The sequence below is a fragment of the Eleutherodactylus coqui genome, chromosome 6, assembly GCF_035609145.1.
Source record: "Eleutherodactylus coqui strain aEleCoq1 chromosome 6, aEleCoq1.hap1, whole genome shotgun sequence".
NCBI classification, from domain to species: domain Eukaryota; kingdom Metazoa; phylum Chordata; class Amphibia; order Anura; family Eleutherodactylidae; genus Eleutherodactylus; species Eleutherodactylus coqui.
The window spans coordinates 79,118,742-79,133,950 of NC_089842.1; the positions used below are offsets into that span (position 1 = coordinate 79,118,742).

Consider the following 15,209-nt stretch of genomic DNA (forward strand, 5'->3'; position numbering starts at 1 on the left):
GGATAGGACCTACCTAGGACCCTAAATGGTCCTACAGCACTGACAAATACAAGTCAAAGACTCCACCCATGAGCAGCATGTCTGTACCACACCCCAACACCACACTCACCCTGCAGTGCACAGCACCGCTGTCTCTGCGTGTATTCGCTCTTCTCTCCTGCGTCCGTCTGCATGAGGGGAGGAGTCAGGTAGAACAGGGCGGTAGCTAGGGCTGTCGTGACTGCTCTTTGCTGGCGATCCAGAAGAAGGAGGCGATTTGTGTAAAAAGCTTGGAGGTTGCAGGGCTATGCCAGAGCAGTCTAAAGGTGGAGGAAGCAGACCAGGGCGAGGCCTGGCTCTGGCACTGAGCTCAGGGGACCCATGTCTAGAGCTCAGGGGACTTTGGGTCAGTGGCGAAAGGCGGGAAGGCTGTAGCACCACTTGATGTAGGCCTGGCTCCAGTCTACGATGTTGTCTGGGACTCATCTGTGGACGCGTCCGGCTTTCAAACCATCGAGCATCCATCCCAAAAGGCCCTGGTTCAGGTATGTCAGGGTAAGGAAGCACCGGGATCCCCATCCCTTGGCTAGTGTGCCGGAGCTGGCCTTGTGCAGCCAGTTGCATAGCTGCATCCTGCCAAGAGGCTGGGTGAGGAGGATGTGGACAGCGGCTAGGTAATCTTCCTACCCAGCCTGTATGCGGCTCCAGAGGCAAGATGGCGGCATAAGATGGAACTTGTAGTGAATTGGGAGGTGGACGCCCCCGAGGAAAGGGGGCTGGAGGAGGCGGTGGTAGAGGACGCCTCATCTCACCAGGTTCATACCGGTGCTGGATAAACATGGAAGGAGATGGAGGAGCTTCCAGTCCTACAAAAGGGAAGTCTGGGCCTCCCCACTGCTCTGGTGAGCGTCCCCCAGTTGGAGTGTGTGTAAGTGGTAAAGTACTGGTGGAGCTATTCTCCCCATTTTCTTCTGGGATAGGTGGAAAAGAGCCTTCAGGAAGCAAAGGTGGGGAGGACATGACAGAACTAAGTGGACTGACTTCTGGCATATAAAATGGTGGAGGTGGATCTGAATCCCTAGGACTACTGCTCAAGTAGCCATACAAGTGTCCATGAATGTAGCCACCAGGTCTTGACTGACCAGAGGCCTGCTGCCTTCCTTCTGGAGATTGATGTTGAAAACGTGGACTGTACGCAGGAGGCTGAAGAGGGGAGTCTTGGCTAGATGACAATGGGGTAAGCTGGCTCTTCACACCAGATGGCTCATCGTTTTCCTCATCTGACTGCCGAAACTCTGGGTACATATCAGTTTCCTCTGCAAATGGAAATCCTTGAATTCTTCGACTTCGTAGAGCCGGCTCCTGGTCAGGACCCCCTGTAACAAAACGACCATCTGGGCCTCTGCTGATTAACTCAATGGGAGTAGTCACTTCTGCTTCTGCTTGACTGACACTATACTTCTTGCTGGTCATGGCACGTTTGGTCTTCTTGTAAAGTGACAACTCCTTCTCACGCCCCGGACTCAGGGGCCTTTTTGGTGGAAGACCCTGATCTTCTGAAGACTCTGATGGGGCACGAAGTGTTCGAACACTTTCTGGACTGACCTTTCCAGAAGACAACCTAAAGAGAAATATTAATTTACCTGTAAGATCTTCTAGGCTGCAGTTATGACTAATACAGCAATCAAACTTAGCAGCTCTGTCTGAAGATTACAGGTTTCTTCTAAAACACCTTGTTCCATTATTCTGATTAAGAGCTGTTTCTTACATTGGCTCTCCATTTTAGTTAATTAAAGACCCTCTACTTTGGGATGTCCATATAGCCCAATAGAGCATAAGGACAAGTGTTGTACTGATGTAGACAACCCCTTTAATTCTCGTCTCTTGACAGCTTTCTTTATGTACAAGTTGCTGTTATTTCATGTAGTGTGGGCTTTAGCTACCAGGTCTAGTGACAACATAAGAAGTCCACTGTTTTCAAAGCTTAGGCCGGAAGTGATATCATCTCTCCTTAAGGAGAGCACTTAGAAGGTGAGTGAGGAAACTTACAAGGCCATTCATGCTCCTCTGGGAAACATATGCAAATAAGAAAGATGGAACAATCAATGTCTGACCCTTTATACAGGTCTTTATAACAATGATTGGGAAATGAAAAACAAGCCAGAATCCATACACATACAGCTGTTTCAGTGTTAAGGGTCAGCCATTGATTTGCAGGAAAACTGCAATCGAATAGGTGGCGCTTCAGAGGTATTTTTCCATCTTCCTTATTTGCATATATTTCCCAGTGGAGCATGCATGGCCTTATAAGTCTCCTCACTCACCTTCTAGGTGCTTTCCCTAAGAAAAGATGATGCCCTTCCCAACCCACATACTAAACTTCTAACTAGTCAAGCTAGGATCCTACTGCACACTGAAACAGCTGTCTAAGTATGGATTCTGGCTTCATTTTCAATTCCCAATCATTGTTATAAAGACCTGTATAAAGGGACGGACATTGATTTCCAAGGAAGCTGCCACCCAATAGGTGGTACTGGAGAGGTATTGTTCCATCTTCCTTATTTGCAAAGCTCAGGCAACATGCTCAGAGTTGGGTGACCGCTACTATCATTAGTTACTTCTGTCACTGATCCACGAAGAGTGCTATAGGGTGGTAGAAATAGTGCCACAAGACAGGAAGAATGGCCTAAAATGAATCATGGCATGGACTCTATAAAGACTCTTTCTCTAACACTAAAAGTCCTGGTTTTATGGCTCAGTCTTATTCAGAACAGGACTTCTGCCTTGGACGCTATCATCTGCTTGATATTAAGCAGACCATACAATCTCTGCTGCTTTGTGGCATAGTTTGCACTTCCACTGACAAGATGTAGATCTATTATTTGGCACTGAATGACTGAAAAATTCCAACAGGAAAGATCAGCTTTGCCACAGGTATCTGCTTTTGTTCGGCATCTGTTTCGCTTGTTTATGTCACTAAACAATGGTCTACAGAAAATGGTCTAAATCTACCTTTGCGGGAGCCCAAAATCTCTAGCGTATAACTAGCTTTAGAAGAGAGCACATTACTAGTAACTACCAACCCAGGTTTTAAGATCCTCCGCCTGTATTACCTCCCTGAATTCGGTGAAGCAGGGAAAAATGGAGAAATTTACTTACGGAGACTCCATGCTTTTCCGGCAGTGTGTAATGGAGAGTGGTGGATCTGTTGAGACAGGAGCACAGAACATGTTAACTGAGGGCACACTGTATATCACCAATCTCAACCTCCAGAAACAGAAGCTTTTTCTTTTTTTATGGCAAAAATTTTAAAGGGGTCATACCAAATTAGAAAAACAGGTTAGATATGCTCGGATAGCTTTTAACTAGAGATGAGTGAACCTACTCGGCCACGCCCCTTTTTCGCCCGAGCACCGCGATTTTCGAGTACTTCTGTACTCGGGCGAAAAGATTGGGGGGCGCCGTGGGTGAGTAGGGGGTTGCAGCGGGGAGTGGGGGGGGGGGGGAGAGGGAGAGAGAGAGGGATCCCCCCTGTTCCCCACTGCTACCCCCTGCGCTGCCACGCCTCCCCCCGCCCCCCGGCGCCCCCCGAATCTTTTCAACCGAGTACTGAAGTACTCGAAAATCGCGGTGCTCGATCGAGTAATTACTCGAAACGAGTACGTTTGCTCATCTCTACTTTTAACCTTTTTCTTACCAAGGATATATCTCATATGCCAAACAGAAAAGCACTTCAGAAGCAAAGACCAGTAGTTAGTAGAAGATGTATTTGACAGTTCCTTCATAGAAATCGCTACAGCTTGCGCTAAATCAAAGCTGGAAAAATCTTGCCATTAAAACAAGACCAAGATAGCTGCTCTAGTGGGTTGTTTGAAGGAAGCAAGGTGGAAGCCAGCCGGTGATGTCCTAGCAGCATACAGATAGAGGAGGAGAATCTGTGATCATTCTCCTACCCCTATTTAGCTTTATATCTTTACATGACCCCAGGGGGAGGACTAACATGAACTTTTATGTATTTTATTACTCTCTCCAGGGTAGTTCAAGAAAAGGTTAGAAGATGAGCAGTTGCGTATCAACTCTCTGAGCCCAAAAAGACTGTCGACTGACACTATTGGGGACATCTCTAATACTTGATTTCTCTAATATGATAAGAGTGTTCTGTATCCTATCCAGTGTCCAAACAAGATGGAAAATAGATTGGAAAGATTTCTCTCTTCTGACACACCCCTAAAGGCTGTTGAAGTAGGTCACATAACTGAACAGTTAGTTTATCCAACCAGTTGCTGGTGCATGTGTTTCCACTATCGGTGAAATATAGATCCTTTCACCAAGAGTGAAATTATTCGAGTGGACCCTGTAGTGATATGTGGGGTACCACTAGAAGACTGGTGAGACAGTATAAGTAGGACTATGTCATGCAGATGGGACTGACACAATTGTCGCTAAATATGTATCATAATTCCCACTGCTCATCAATCAAAAAACAACAGCAGAGCACTGTATGGCTGTATTAATCAGAGACAGCCAAATCAGTGCATCATGCTGAAAAAACAAATATTTCAGATACAGACACCGATCCTGATGACTGGTAGCTGAATAAGTTCATAGCAGTGTTAGGTCTCTATCACTAAGCCCATTTATAATGGTCTCAGTGATTTTGAGACAAGTCTACACTTGCTCTGCTGAAAGCTGCATAAATCAGAGCTGAATAAATAGATTTCCCTTTCTTCTTTCTAGCTGTTCTAGTAGATAGCTGAGAGGTCTCACTATAACCAATCTGCATAAAGGAGGCTCTATACTAACTGTTGTTAGATTACAAAAGGGCTCAACGCCTTTCTATATCTAGATGCTAAGAGATTTCATCAGGAGCTTAAATATATCAAAGGAAAGAAAATAACAAATGTGCTACAAAGCCGTGATGATTGACCGGCAGTCCCTCCTATATTAGTGCATCTCTGCACCTCCATGCGCCTGTGCAGAAATTTAAGCAGGGTCCAACCTGGTGTAGATTTCTGGTATCATTTAAATCTGTTGGTCTGGAGTGTGGCCATGTCCTCTCCCATCAAGCCATGCTCTTTTAGGAAAAGTGGCGAGGACAGTGTAAAAAAACTAAAATAAGGTGCAGATTTTTGTGCAGGTGGGGCTTGTGGCAAAATTTGCGACTCTTAACTCCAGAATTCTTGCCAAAACACTGCATGAATATTCCCCTAGATTCTGGATGTTCACCAACATCTGGATTGCATCGTTTAGAAAGTTGTACAGAACTCTTCTTCCGTACATGAGCAAACATCAATGAACCTAATTCACATGGTCCCTATCATGGCCACACCTCATCTTTAATGTAAAATCTGCCCCTAGTGATACACATTGCATGCTACAGTGATTATCACCAGAGAAGACTGTCCAATACATGTATGACCATGTGATAACGGTTACATGCTATAGTTATAGAGATTATTACTAAAGAAAAATGTCCAGTGCACGAATGACCACTCCCTACTGGTACTCATTACTTAATATTCAACAGCTATCATTAACCCTTTCCAATCCACTGTCTGACGTCTGAAGACATTCTGATTGAAGGCTGTACAGCTCCAATGTCGGAAGACATCCAGCAGGGTATTCTTACTGTATATTACTGTCCCATACCGCAGTACTGGCTTTAGCCAGCAGATGGTGCCATTGTATAATGTCAGAAAGAGAAAGCCCCCTAGGAAACCATGAATCTAAAATTGGATTGCAAAGGGTTAAGGTACTTTCACACGTAGCAGAAATGGTGTGAATTTTCTGCAGTGGAAAATCAACACCAAAATCTGCATAATTGGTTTGGATTTTGATAAAGATCTACTGCTGACTTCACCCTTCAATTGAAAGGGTGAAATCTGCTGCAGATCCACATCAATAGCCGTACTTCTGGTCCTGACCATAATGAGGAGCAGGAAGTATAGTAAAAGTGCAGTGCTGCCATTGATTTCATTGGGAGTGACACAGAGTCCACAACAAGTGGACCACAAACACCAACTGTCTGAACCAGCAATGTTCTTTCAGATGATAAAATGTTACTATTATAATAATGTGAGGCACAAATCGTTATTAATTTACTAACCCTATGTGCCTCATACTAGTAAGTTAGATCATTCCATCGCCTGCCATTCTGTATCCTATGTGAATTGTTTTAACCTCATGTGCTTTATTTTAACCCTCATTGGTTTTCAGCTAGGACGTTCACCTGATGCAGAACCAGGTAAGTGGACCTTTACAAAAAGTAGTTTATTGGCGCTGACATGGTTTGTGGATACATCCATTTTTTGTGTTCAAGCAATACGTGCCATTTTAGTCAAGTTTCCATAAATCAATTCCAAAAGTCCAGATAAGAAATGAAAAATACTTCTTAGGGTGGACACCCATTGGCGTTTTTTTCTCCACTGCGATGCGAGAGTAAAGCTAAAGTCTCGCATCGCAGTGGAGAAAAAAAAAAAAAATTGGCATGACGCCGGGATATCGCCAGTCTTTTCAATGGGGCCAGCGGTAGCAGCGCTAGCCCCATTGAAAAGAGATGGAGAATTCCGGGGACTTCTGCCACAGCTGTCACAGCTGTGGCAGGAGTCCCCGGCATTCTATTCCATTGCTTACAATGGGATCGGCACTGCTAGGGCTGCATTGGCAAGTTTTATGGTGTCACAAGTTTTACATCCAAGAATCGCATTCTGGCCCTGCTACATTGTTATCAAACATATGGTTATAACTTAGGTCTCCCCGGGTCTGCCACACACCAAGAGGTCTCGAGAAACATTTGGCTCCACTGGTTGGGGTCCACTGATGTAGATGTACACATGGAGTACGTGTGAACTTCACACACTCAATTGTTTCTGGAAGGAGTTAAGGATCTACTGGGGTCAACTTTTTAGTCGAGGTATTTTAAATCACTATGTCACATTGCATGAAGGCATTACTGTGAACCGCAAGAGAAGAATATTACATATTGCTTTCAGGAAAAATAACGTGACGGTGAACTTGCATTACAAGGTGTGTAATTACTGGACTTTACTAATTATAACTTTAAGCTTTCCACCCCCTGATCTGTAGGAGATGTTGTGCATCTAGTTTTCTAATTAGATTAGACTTTTAATCACAAACATGAACGTTAATGCATTCTTACAAAAAAAATTTCACTTTGTCACAAACTTGCAGGAAGGTGCATATATGTATGAAGTGCTGTTTAAGGGCTCATGCCCACAGCCAGGTCGGATTCCCCCTACAAAATCTTGCAGTGGATCAGACACGGAGCCCCCCCAGAGACCCTATACTCACCTGTCCAGGGATCCACCGGGAGAGTATCAGCCGACGAGCATGATGCGCCGGCGCTTGGGTATGACCCGGATTCCCACGATACTTCCGCTGTGCCCACAGCTCAGAGTATCGCGGGACGGACAGCTTCTATTGACTGCAATGGAGGCCGTCCATGCATTTTTCCGCACGAATTAGAACATGCTGAGTCTCCCTCGCAAGCGGAAAATCTCTGATTTCTGCTCGTGGGCATAGGAGAATCGATTTACACAGCATGTCTATGGATGGACATTGCTGCAGGAATTGCAACGGGTGTCTGACCGCGATTTCCGCAGCGATAATCCGTCCGTGGGCATTTAGCCGATTAATGTGCCAAGTTTCTACTTTCAGAAATTGTATGGGGATTTAGTATAATTTGCTTTAAAAATGTAAGTTTCATTTGTACATGTTAAGGGCTTATTTTGACAACCGTATATCGGCTTGGTTTTCACGCCGAGCCAATATACGGTGTCCTTGTCTGCAGGGGGGAAAGGATGGAAGAGACGGGAGCAAGAACTGAGCTCCCGCCCCCTCTCCGCCCCTTGCCACTATTTGCAATAGGAGGGGACGAGACGGGGGCGGAGCTAAGTTGTGGCGCTTAGCTCCGCCCCCGTCTAAATAAGCCCTTAAATTGTAAAACTACCACAGGCTACCAGACGTGCAAGATGTCTTGAAACCCCAGGCAACAAAAGAGCCAAGTTTTAAGTCCCAAAAATGGTTTTCTACAAGCACAAAACATTAATACATATTCATCGTATGACTGCAGCAACCAATCACTGCTCCAAAGAAGTTCAGTATAGGTAATGTAACACTGCAGTGACTATCTGGCAGAGGCACGCTTACACGAATAGTATGAGGGACAAGTAATGCGGTATGAATCCACTCTAGAAGACACACCTGATGATAAGACGCAACTTGGTTTTAGAGGAGGAAAATAGGAAAAAAATATTTGGGACTTACCCAGGGGCTTTAGGCGGCAGTGCAGGGGATGGTACAGGGCGACGAAGGGCCACTATAACACCTTTCCTTTCTGTTCCACAGCAGGAGCAGCAGAGCTCATGGTATGGTGGCGAGTCCGCTCAATAGCAGGAGAGGAGAGCGGTTCTCTTTCTCCTCTGCACTGCACCCCATATGTACCGCTGATTGGTAGAGGCGGTGGAGCTGCAGCAATCCCCACCGACGATCACCACTAATCAGCCGTATGTATAAATGGCAGTGCAGAGGATAAACTGCTCTCCTCCCCTGCTTCGAAGCGCACACGGCCGTTTGATCGATTTCGGCACATTCGCTTTATAAGATGCACCCACTTCCCCCCACCCACCTTGGGGGAAAAAAAGTGTGCCTTAGGCTTTATTCCCACGAGCATATATACACACGTATGGCATTGATTTCCAATGCATTCGTTCACACAGGTGAATTTACGGCACATAAAAATGTTGCACCATAATAAACAGAACATGCGTGACCTAAATCCGCCGGCTATTATACGCTGGGTAAAAAGATAGTTTTGGTTCTACTTTCGACCAATATATGCTGGCGGCTCCCATCAACTCCTATGGGAGTTGGAAAAAAAAGGGAGGGGGAGGCGGTTTAGCAGCGTCCAATGCTGCTAAAAGCTGACAGGTGCCTCTATTTTAAGCTTTTAAGGTCATTGCGAGGATTTAAGCCGGCCGAGGGTTTCCAGGCTGCTACGTATTTTTTTGCTTAAACGTTGCGCCCGGTTGTGTGAATGGACGAGAAAATGCTAATTAAGCTCAAGCTTTGATCACGGAAAATCGTCCATTCATGCAAATTTACAGTGCAGACATGCGAATGTAAAAACGCGTACACTCGTGTGAAGGAACCCTTATGGAGTGAAAAATACGGTAACGGGATAGAGATTTGGATTATACCTATGACAAGTCCCAACTGCACTGGAATGAAAGTGTTAACATCGGGACATTATAGCACGGGGGAGGTGCAAGTCTCCTCATAGAGGGTTTAACCCTTAAGGAGCAGACTGTTTTGTACCTTAAGGACCAGACCCTTTTTAGGTATTTTACCCCATGTGGTACTTTAACTGCCCTATTTTTTTTCTTTAGCTACCGAAATTATTGTTGCGTCGTTTTTTTTCCGTGACTTGTAGAGCTATTTTTTATTTCTCTTTTTCATTGACTTTTTTCAGTTTTTTTAGGTTTATTGGGGTAAAAAGCTAAAAAAAATATTTTTTTAACATGTATAATTACATTTTTTTAAAATTTGTATATTTACGCTAAAATAAAGTACGGGAACGGGTTCCTCATTTTGTTTCGGACGTTTTGATATATAATATGCATGGTTTTGGTTTACAGGGCGCATACAGCGACGGTTTTGGTTGGCGCCGGCTTTGGGTTATTTTCTTTCTTATGTATGTATTGTTGTTTTATTCTGTAATTTTGTTTCACTTATTTATGTAATTATGTCTTTTACTATCTATGTCGCCCATGATGTCATATAAGACCTCTGGGGGACATTCACTTCTTTTTTTTTTATTTGACACTTTTCCACTCCAGCTTGGGCATCTATAGGAGCCCCAGTTACAGGGGAAAACATCCCCTGTAGTGACATTAGTCACTGGCAGAGCTGATCAGGGTCTTCTAGGACCCTGCAGCTCTGCTGTACAAGGGAATCCCAGTGGCCATGTGACCGCCGGCTCATGTAGTGGAGGAAACACTTCCGCTTTCACTTTTTAGTACATAGAGCTCATTGAGCGTTGTGTACTAAACAAAGGAGGAGGCAGAAAGGGTTAAAACCGACTTCTCTTTCCACCTCTGGGGTATCAACGGTGACTAACAGCTGACAACCCATCCTGCCTCTGATTGCTTGCAGAGTTAGTAGGCTTTAATCCCTGCCATAATTTTACATACGGCTGGGCTTTAAGCTTGGGACCAAGCACTGTAAATTTACAGCGCCTGGTCCTAAATGGGTTAATGGCCTTCCTGATTTCCATGTGATAATGTAAAGCTTATGGTATGTGTATTCTTATGTATAAAACGCACAACCCGTTTGTTTGTGTCGTATACAAATCCACAGTTCTGGTCCGATTTGGGTGAAATTTTGCATGAGCGTTCTTCAGCACCAGGTGATGAATAATGGCATAATTAAAAAGAATTCCCCTGCAATTTTTGTTGCCAATAGCAACCAATCACAGCTCAGCTTTCGTTTCTTATACATCTGAGGTAAAATGAAAGCTGTGCTGTGACTGGTTGCTATTTCCTATACTGCTGAGGTAAAATGAAAGCTGCTCTGTGATTGGTTGCCATTTCTTATACTGCTGAGGTAAAATGAAAGCTGTGCTGTGATTGGTTGCTATGGGCAACACAGATTTTCTTTTGCACAGCATTCATAAGAGTGTGGCGTTGACCTCATTTTTGTGGCCCATTCTGTATATTCCAGGCCTGCTAGTCATAAAATCGCCATGTAATGCAGGGTATATCACCTAGTAGATCATAAGCACAAAGGCTCTCTGCAGCCAATTCCCCAATTAATGTGGGCTGGAAGGTGAAGCTCATGAACAGATTTCACGCTTTGCGCTTTGAATTCTCCACTCACCTTTCTTTCTCTTCAGTTTGCGTTTTCTCTGTCGGTTGACCACACATGCAGCCAACGTGCTGAACAAAACTGCGGCAGCGAGGAAGCAGATAGTAGCGACTATTCCGGCAAGCACCGGCCGAGCAAAACCTTCATCGCTCAGTTCAGGGGAGGGGAAGACGTCTGAAAAGCAGAGACCAGATTACATATCCGATCACATATATGATAGAATACACATAGAACAGAGCACTCATTGTGGCCAAGGGTCGGGACAAGATGGCGAACTAGACCGATGCCAAAAAATGTTCACCCGCTCCCAAGTGCATCATCACATATGGAATAGTTACCGCTCTGAAACAACCTTAAAGTGAACATCCAGTCCAAAACATTTGACTATACATGGCAAATGTATAGTCAACCTACCTGTTGTCCTCCTCCGTAGTGATGCTGCCTCCGTTTTGCTCCCCTGATTCTCCACAAGGTGGCCGCCAGACTCAGACAGCCCCATGCAGAGCACGGTAGGAAAGCCTAAAACACTCCGTACCCCTGCACTACCCTTGGTAAAGGAGACCCGCAAGGGAAAGACAGAACTGACGTCACCAGCGCTGGTCCATCCAAGGGCAGTGAAAAGGGGCATCGTGTCTTTGACTGTCCTACAGTAGACTGTAGATTCAGTTTACTGCGGATTCACATGCATTTAGCCCTTTTCAATGGGCAAATCTCCTGCGGATTTTTCAAAATAGATTTGGTGCGGAATCCGCATCAAGCAACATATGGCTTTTTCACACACGGATTTTTAAATCGGCACCATATAGACTACGGCATGGATTCCCATTCACATGAATAGGACATTTAGATGATGCAAATTTGCAGCAGATTTGATGCAGAATCGACATGGATTTCATGTCAAATCTACCATGTAAACATACCCATTGGGCCCCTTCACACTGGCATAAGTGCACGCCTCAGCGCTACTTTTTTGCGCACTGAACTATGCCTTTTTGCATGCATATAACATTTTACTGTAATTTTTCTGCCTGCATGTTCATTAGTGCGCAACAAAGATGCACCATTTGAATTGTCTAATTAGTCTAATCAGTTCCAAATGTGTTCTTTTGCCAGCTGAATTAAGTCGCATGTTACACATCTCCTTGCGTATTGTGCATGCATTTGCACACTTTCCCCCCAATGACTTCTATGGGCACCTTTGATGCGCAAATGTGCAGAAAAGTAGAGCATTCTGGGTTATTTTTTTTTGCGTTACTGAAATGCTTGTGCAAAATACGGTAAAGTGAACAAACCCTTTGAAATCAATGGGTTCTATTCTCTGCGTATCAAGTGCATAAATTTTATGCATGCAAATAGTCCCGTGTGAAAGAACCCCTAGAAGAGCCTGAACAGGGAACGAGAATGAGTATAAACAACGGAGAACCCTAATTGAAGTCAGCAGGGCCGACATGACAAGTCCTCTTTAAGCCTTTAACATATGTAAAAGTTTCGATCTTAAACCCCCAATCCCTTCTTTCCGCCAGGCTAAACAAATAAAGTTCTTTAGGTTTCTCCTGACAACGTTTTTACTTACCACCTTCCACCATTTTTGTAGCCCATGTTTGGACTTGTTCTATGTTCTCAATGTATTTCTGTAGATGAGGTCCCCAGAACTGGACACAGTATTCCAGATGTGGCCTCACCAGAGCTCTGTACAGCAGGATCCCAATCTCCCTCTTTCTACTGGTTATTACATTTACTGTGCAGCTGAGCATTCGGTTTGCTTTCCCTCCTGCCTGATTGAACTCTGAACTCATTTTGAAGCTATGAGAAACCCTAAATCCTCATCTTCTGAAGTCCTGGATAACACAGAACAGTTGATACAATACTCAGTCTGAGGATTCCTTCTCCCAAAGTGTGTTACAGAATTTCACATTTGGAAACATTGTAGTTTCAATTATTTGACCATTTATCCAGTAACACTAAATTGTTTTCCATATTACAGACACCAGCATGAATATCCACCCTATGATGAGAATGGATGCTCAATCTCTGCAGCTTTGTGATTTGCATCATCTGCTCCTGGTTATGTAACAAGTAGCAGTTGGTCCTCTGTTGGATATTTTCTGCTAACACTTGACAATTGATGACTATCTGTGCACAGTAACGAGTTGTGGCTGCTTGTACCTGTACTGGACACTCCTGCGATGTTACTGGGCTCACTGATGAGATCCTGCATGACGGCCAACACCCGGAATTCATACCAGGTGTCCTAGAAAAGGAAGGAAATAAATGGACAGGAATAAGAGGTTCCAGCAGCTGCTAAGCAAGGGTTCACATGGACTTCCTCAGGAAATATCAAATTTTCCCCACCTATTACGTAACAATTAACAGTTACCCCCAATAAGTGAAATGCAGCTGCCGTTTATTTACTAATGAGACATTGGGTTTGTGATGAGATTGGCACAATTTTCAGCTTTCTCCAGTTATTACCAGTGACAAAATGACTTTGTGAAATCACCAGGTTGCTTGGAGCAATTCCTGTTTGCTTCCCTTTATCCATTTCCCTTTACAACAATGCATTAAAATTGGGGACTTGCTAAAGATAATCTGCATTATTAACCCTTGCCTCACCTGGCTGCTGAGATGTGCCTCTCTGTAATGCATGCCTCTTACTATATGGCCAGAACTTCGGAAAACTCCGGTGATTTTGAGTGCAACATATCGAGCACCGTACCTGGGATAATTCCTTTGCCAGTATCTCGGTCTCAGTCCCCGCGATTGCATCATCCAAGATCTCCCATCGCTCTGCTAAGCGGAACTCCATAATGTACCGATCAAGTTGGAAGCTGTGATTGACCGGCGGGAGCCATGATAGGAGCACTCCCTGCTGAGTTCGATTGGCTATGAGGCAGCGGGGTGAGGTCAAAATCAGTAAGGGCTCTGGGGTTGTGATGGGAAAGGCTTGAAACAGAAGAAAAGAAGAAAACATGCATCACACTGAGGTCAATGAATTGACCACAACCACAGAAAGACAAGAAGCCTCACCCAATGTCCGCACGGTCACCACCTCACTGAACGAACTTGTCCCCAACTTGTTCTGTGCCAGAACACTGAACTGGTATTCAGTTTCCGGATCCAGAGAGTCTATGAGTAGGGAGGTTGCCCCAATGGCAACAGGCATGGAGACCCAATCATGAGGCCCAAACTGTGCACGTTTGATCCTTTAGAGAAGCCACAGAAGAGATATGTAATAATCACTGGATACCACCGACAACCTTACAGGTTACTGACCGTTAATGAATGTGAAAATAGAAAGTAGACAACACTGCACTATTCGATAACTAGAGAGCAGTGAAGACCCTTGCATGTGAGGAACAGCCCCTAAGCCCCATGGAAGCCGCCCTCCCAGGGTCTTGCTGGCTTATATCTACAACTCTAGTATCTACACAAGATTCACACAATATTAAATGAGTTGAGCAGCACCATCATTACCTTCTAGTGTAGACTGCTGCAATAAAGTCTGCTCCATACACATATCAGAGTGTAAAGTTTGTAGCAGCCATCAATGCATCACACAATAGACAGAATAGAGGTGTCAGCATTCCATATATGTGTGATTCAGTATATACTCAGGGCATGTATATACACACATATACACACAGCTGTCTGTATGTTCAGGCAGGAATACACGGCAACATCAGGGTCTTGTCCCCAAGCAGAATATGGAAGACACATCAAGACAGTGGAGAGAAAGCTGCAAAGCATGCTGGGTGACTCACAGAGCGCCGTACCAAACTGAGAATGTCTGCTCGAATCCTCCGTCATAGCCAGGTTCCCAGGACACATTCGCTGTGTTCATAGACACCTGGACCCGGACGCTGGAAGGAGCATGAGGACTGGTGCCTGGCAAGAATGGTCAAGATGTGTCATAAATCTCCCAGAATAGAAGAACAAAGGTCAAGAAACAGACAGTGAAACTAAAGCTACAGGGCACAGGTAGGCAGAGGGGTGGCTACAGGGTACAGGTAAGGGCAATGGAGATAACAGGGCACAGGCAGGCAGAGTGGGGCTACAGGGTACAGCTAAGGGCAATGGAGATAACAGGGCACAGGCAGGCAGAGTGGGGCTACAGGACACAGGTAAGGGCAATGGAGACAAAAGGGGAAAGGTAGGCAGAGTGGGGCTACAGGGCACAGGTAAGGGCAATGGAGACAACAGGGCACAGGCAGGCAGAGTGGGGCTACAGGACACAGGTAAGGGCAATGGAGACAAAAGGGGAAAGGTAGGCAGAGTGGGGCTACAGGACACAGGTAAGGGCAATGGAGACAACAGGGCACAGGCAGGCAGAGTGGGGCTACAGGACA

At 45.0% G+C, this 15,209-nt stretch overlaps 1 protein-coding gene across 7 annotated transcripts in view; it reads right to left on the reverse strand.

Annotated features, from left to right (window-relative positions):
* The window catches only part of IGSF9B (immunoglobulin superfamily member 9B), a 55,686-nt gene that overhangs the window by 21,226 nt on the left and 19,251 nt on the right, over window positions 1-15,209 (reverse strand). For 5 of the 7 annotated variants that reach the window (XM_066607040.1, XM_066607037.1, XM_066607035.1 and 2 more), the window contains 7 exons: window positions 14,625-14,748; window positions 13,891-14,066; window positions 13,580-13,806; window positions 13,030-13,114; window positions 10,876-11,037; window positions 3,139-3,184; window positions 110-1,600 (listed from right to left, as the gene is read on the reverse strand). In XM_066607040.1, the coding sequence (XP_066463137.1) occupies window positions 110-1,600; window positions 3,139-3,184; window positions 10,876-11,037; window positions 13,030-13,114; window positions 13,580-13,806; window positions 13,891-14,066; window positions 14,625-14,748 (2,311 nt within the window). The remainder of the gene's footprint in view (window positions 1-109; window positions 1,601-3,138; window positions 3,185-10,875; window positions 11,038-13,029; window positions 13,115-13,579; window positions 13,807-13,890; window positions 14,067-14,624; window positions 14,749-15,209) is intronic. The other 2 variants (XM_066607038.1, XM_066607036.1) reach the window with 1 other exon arrangement.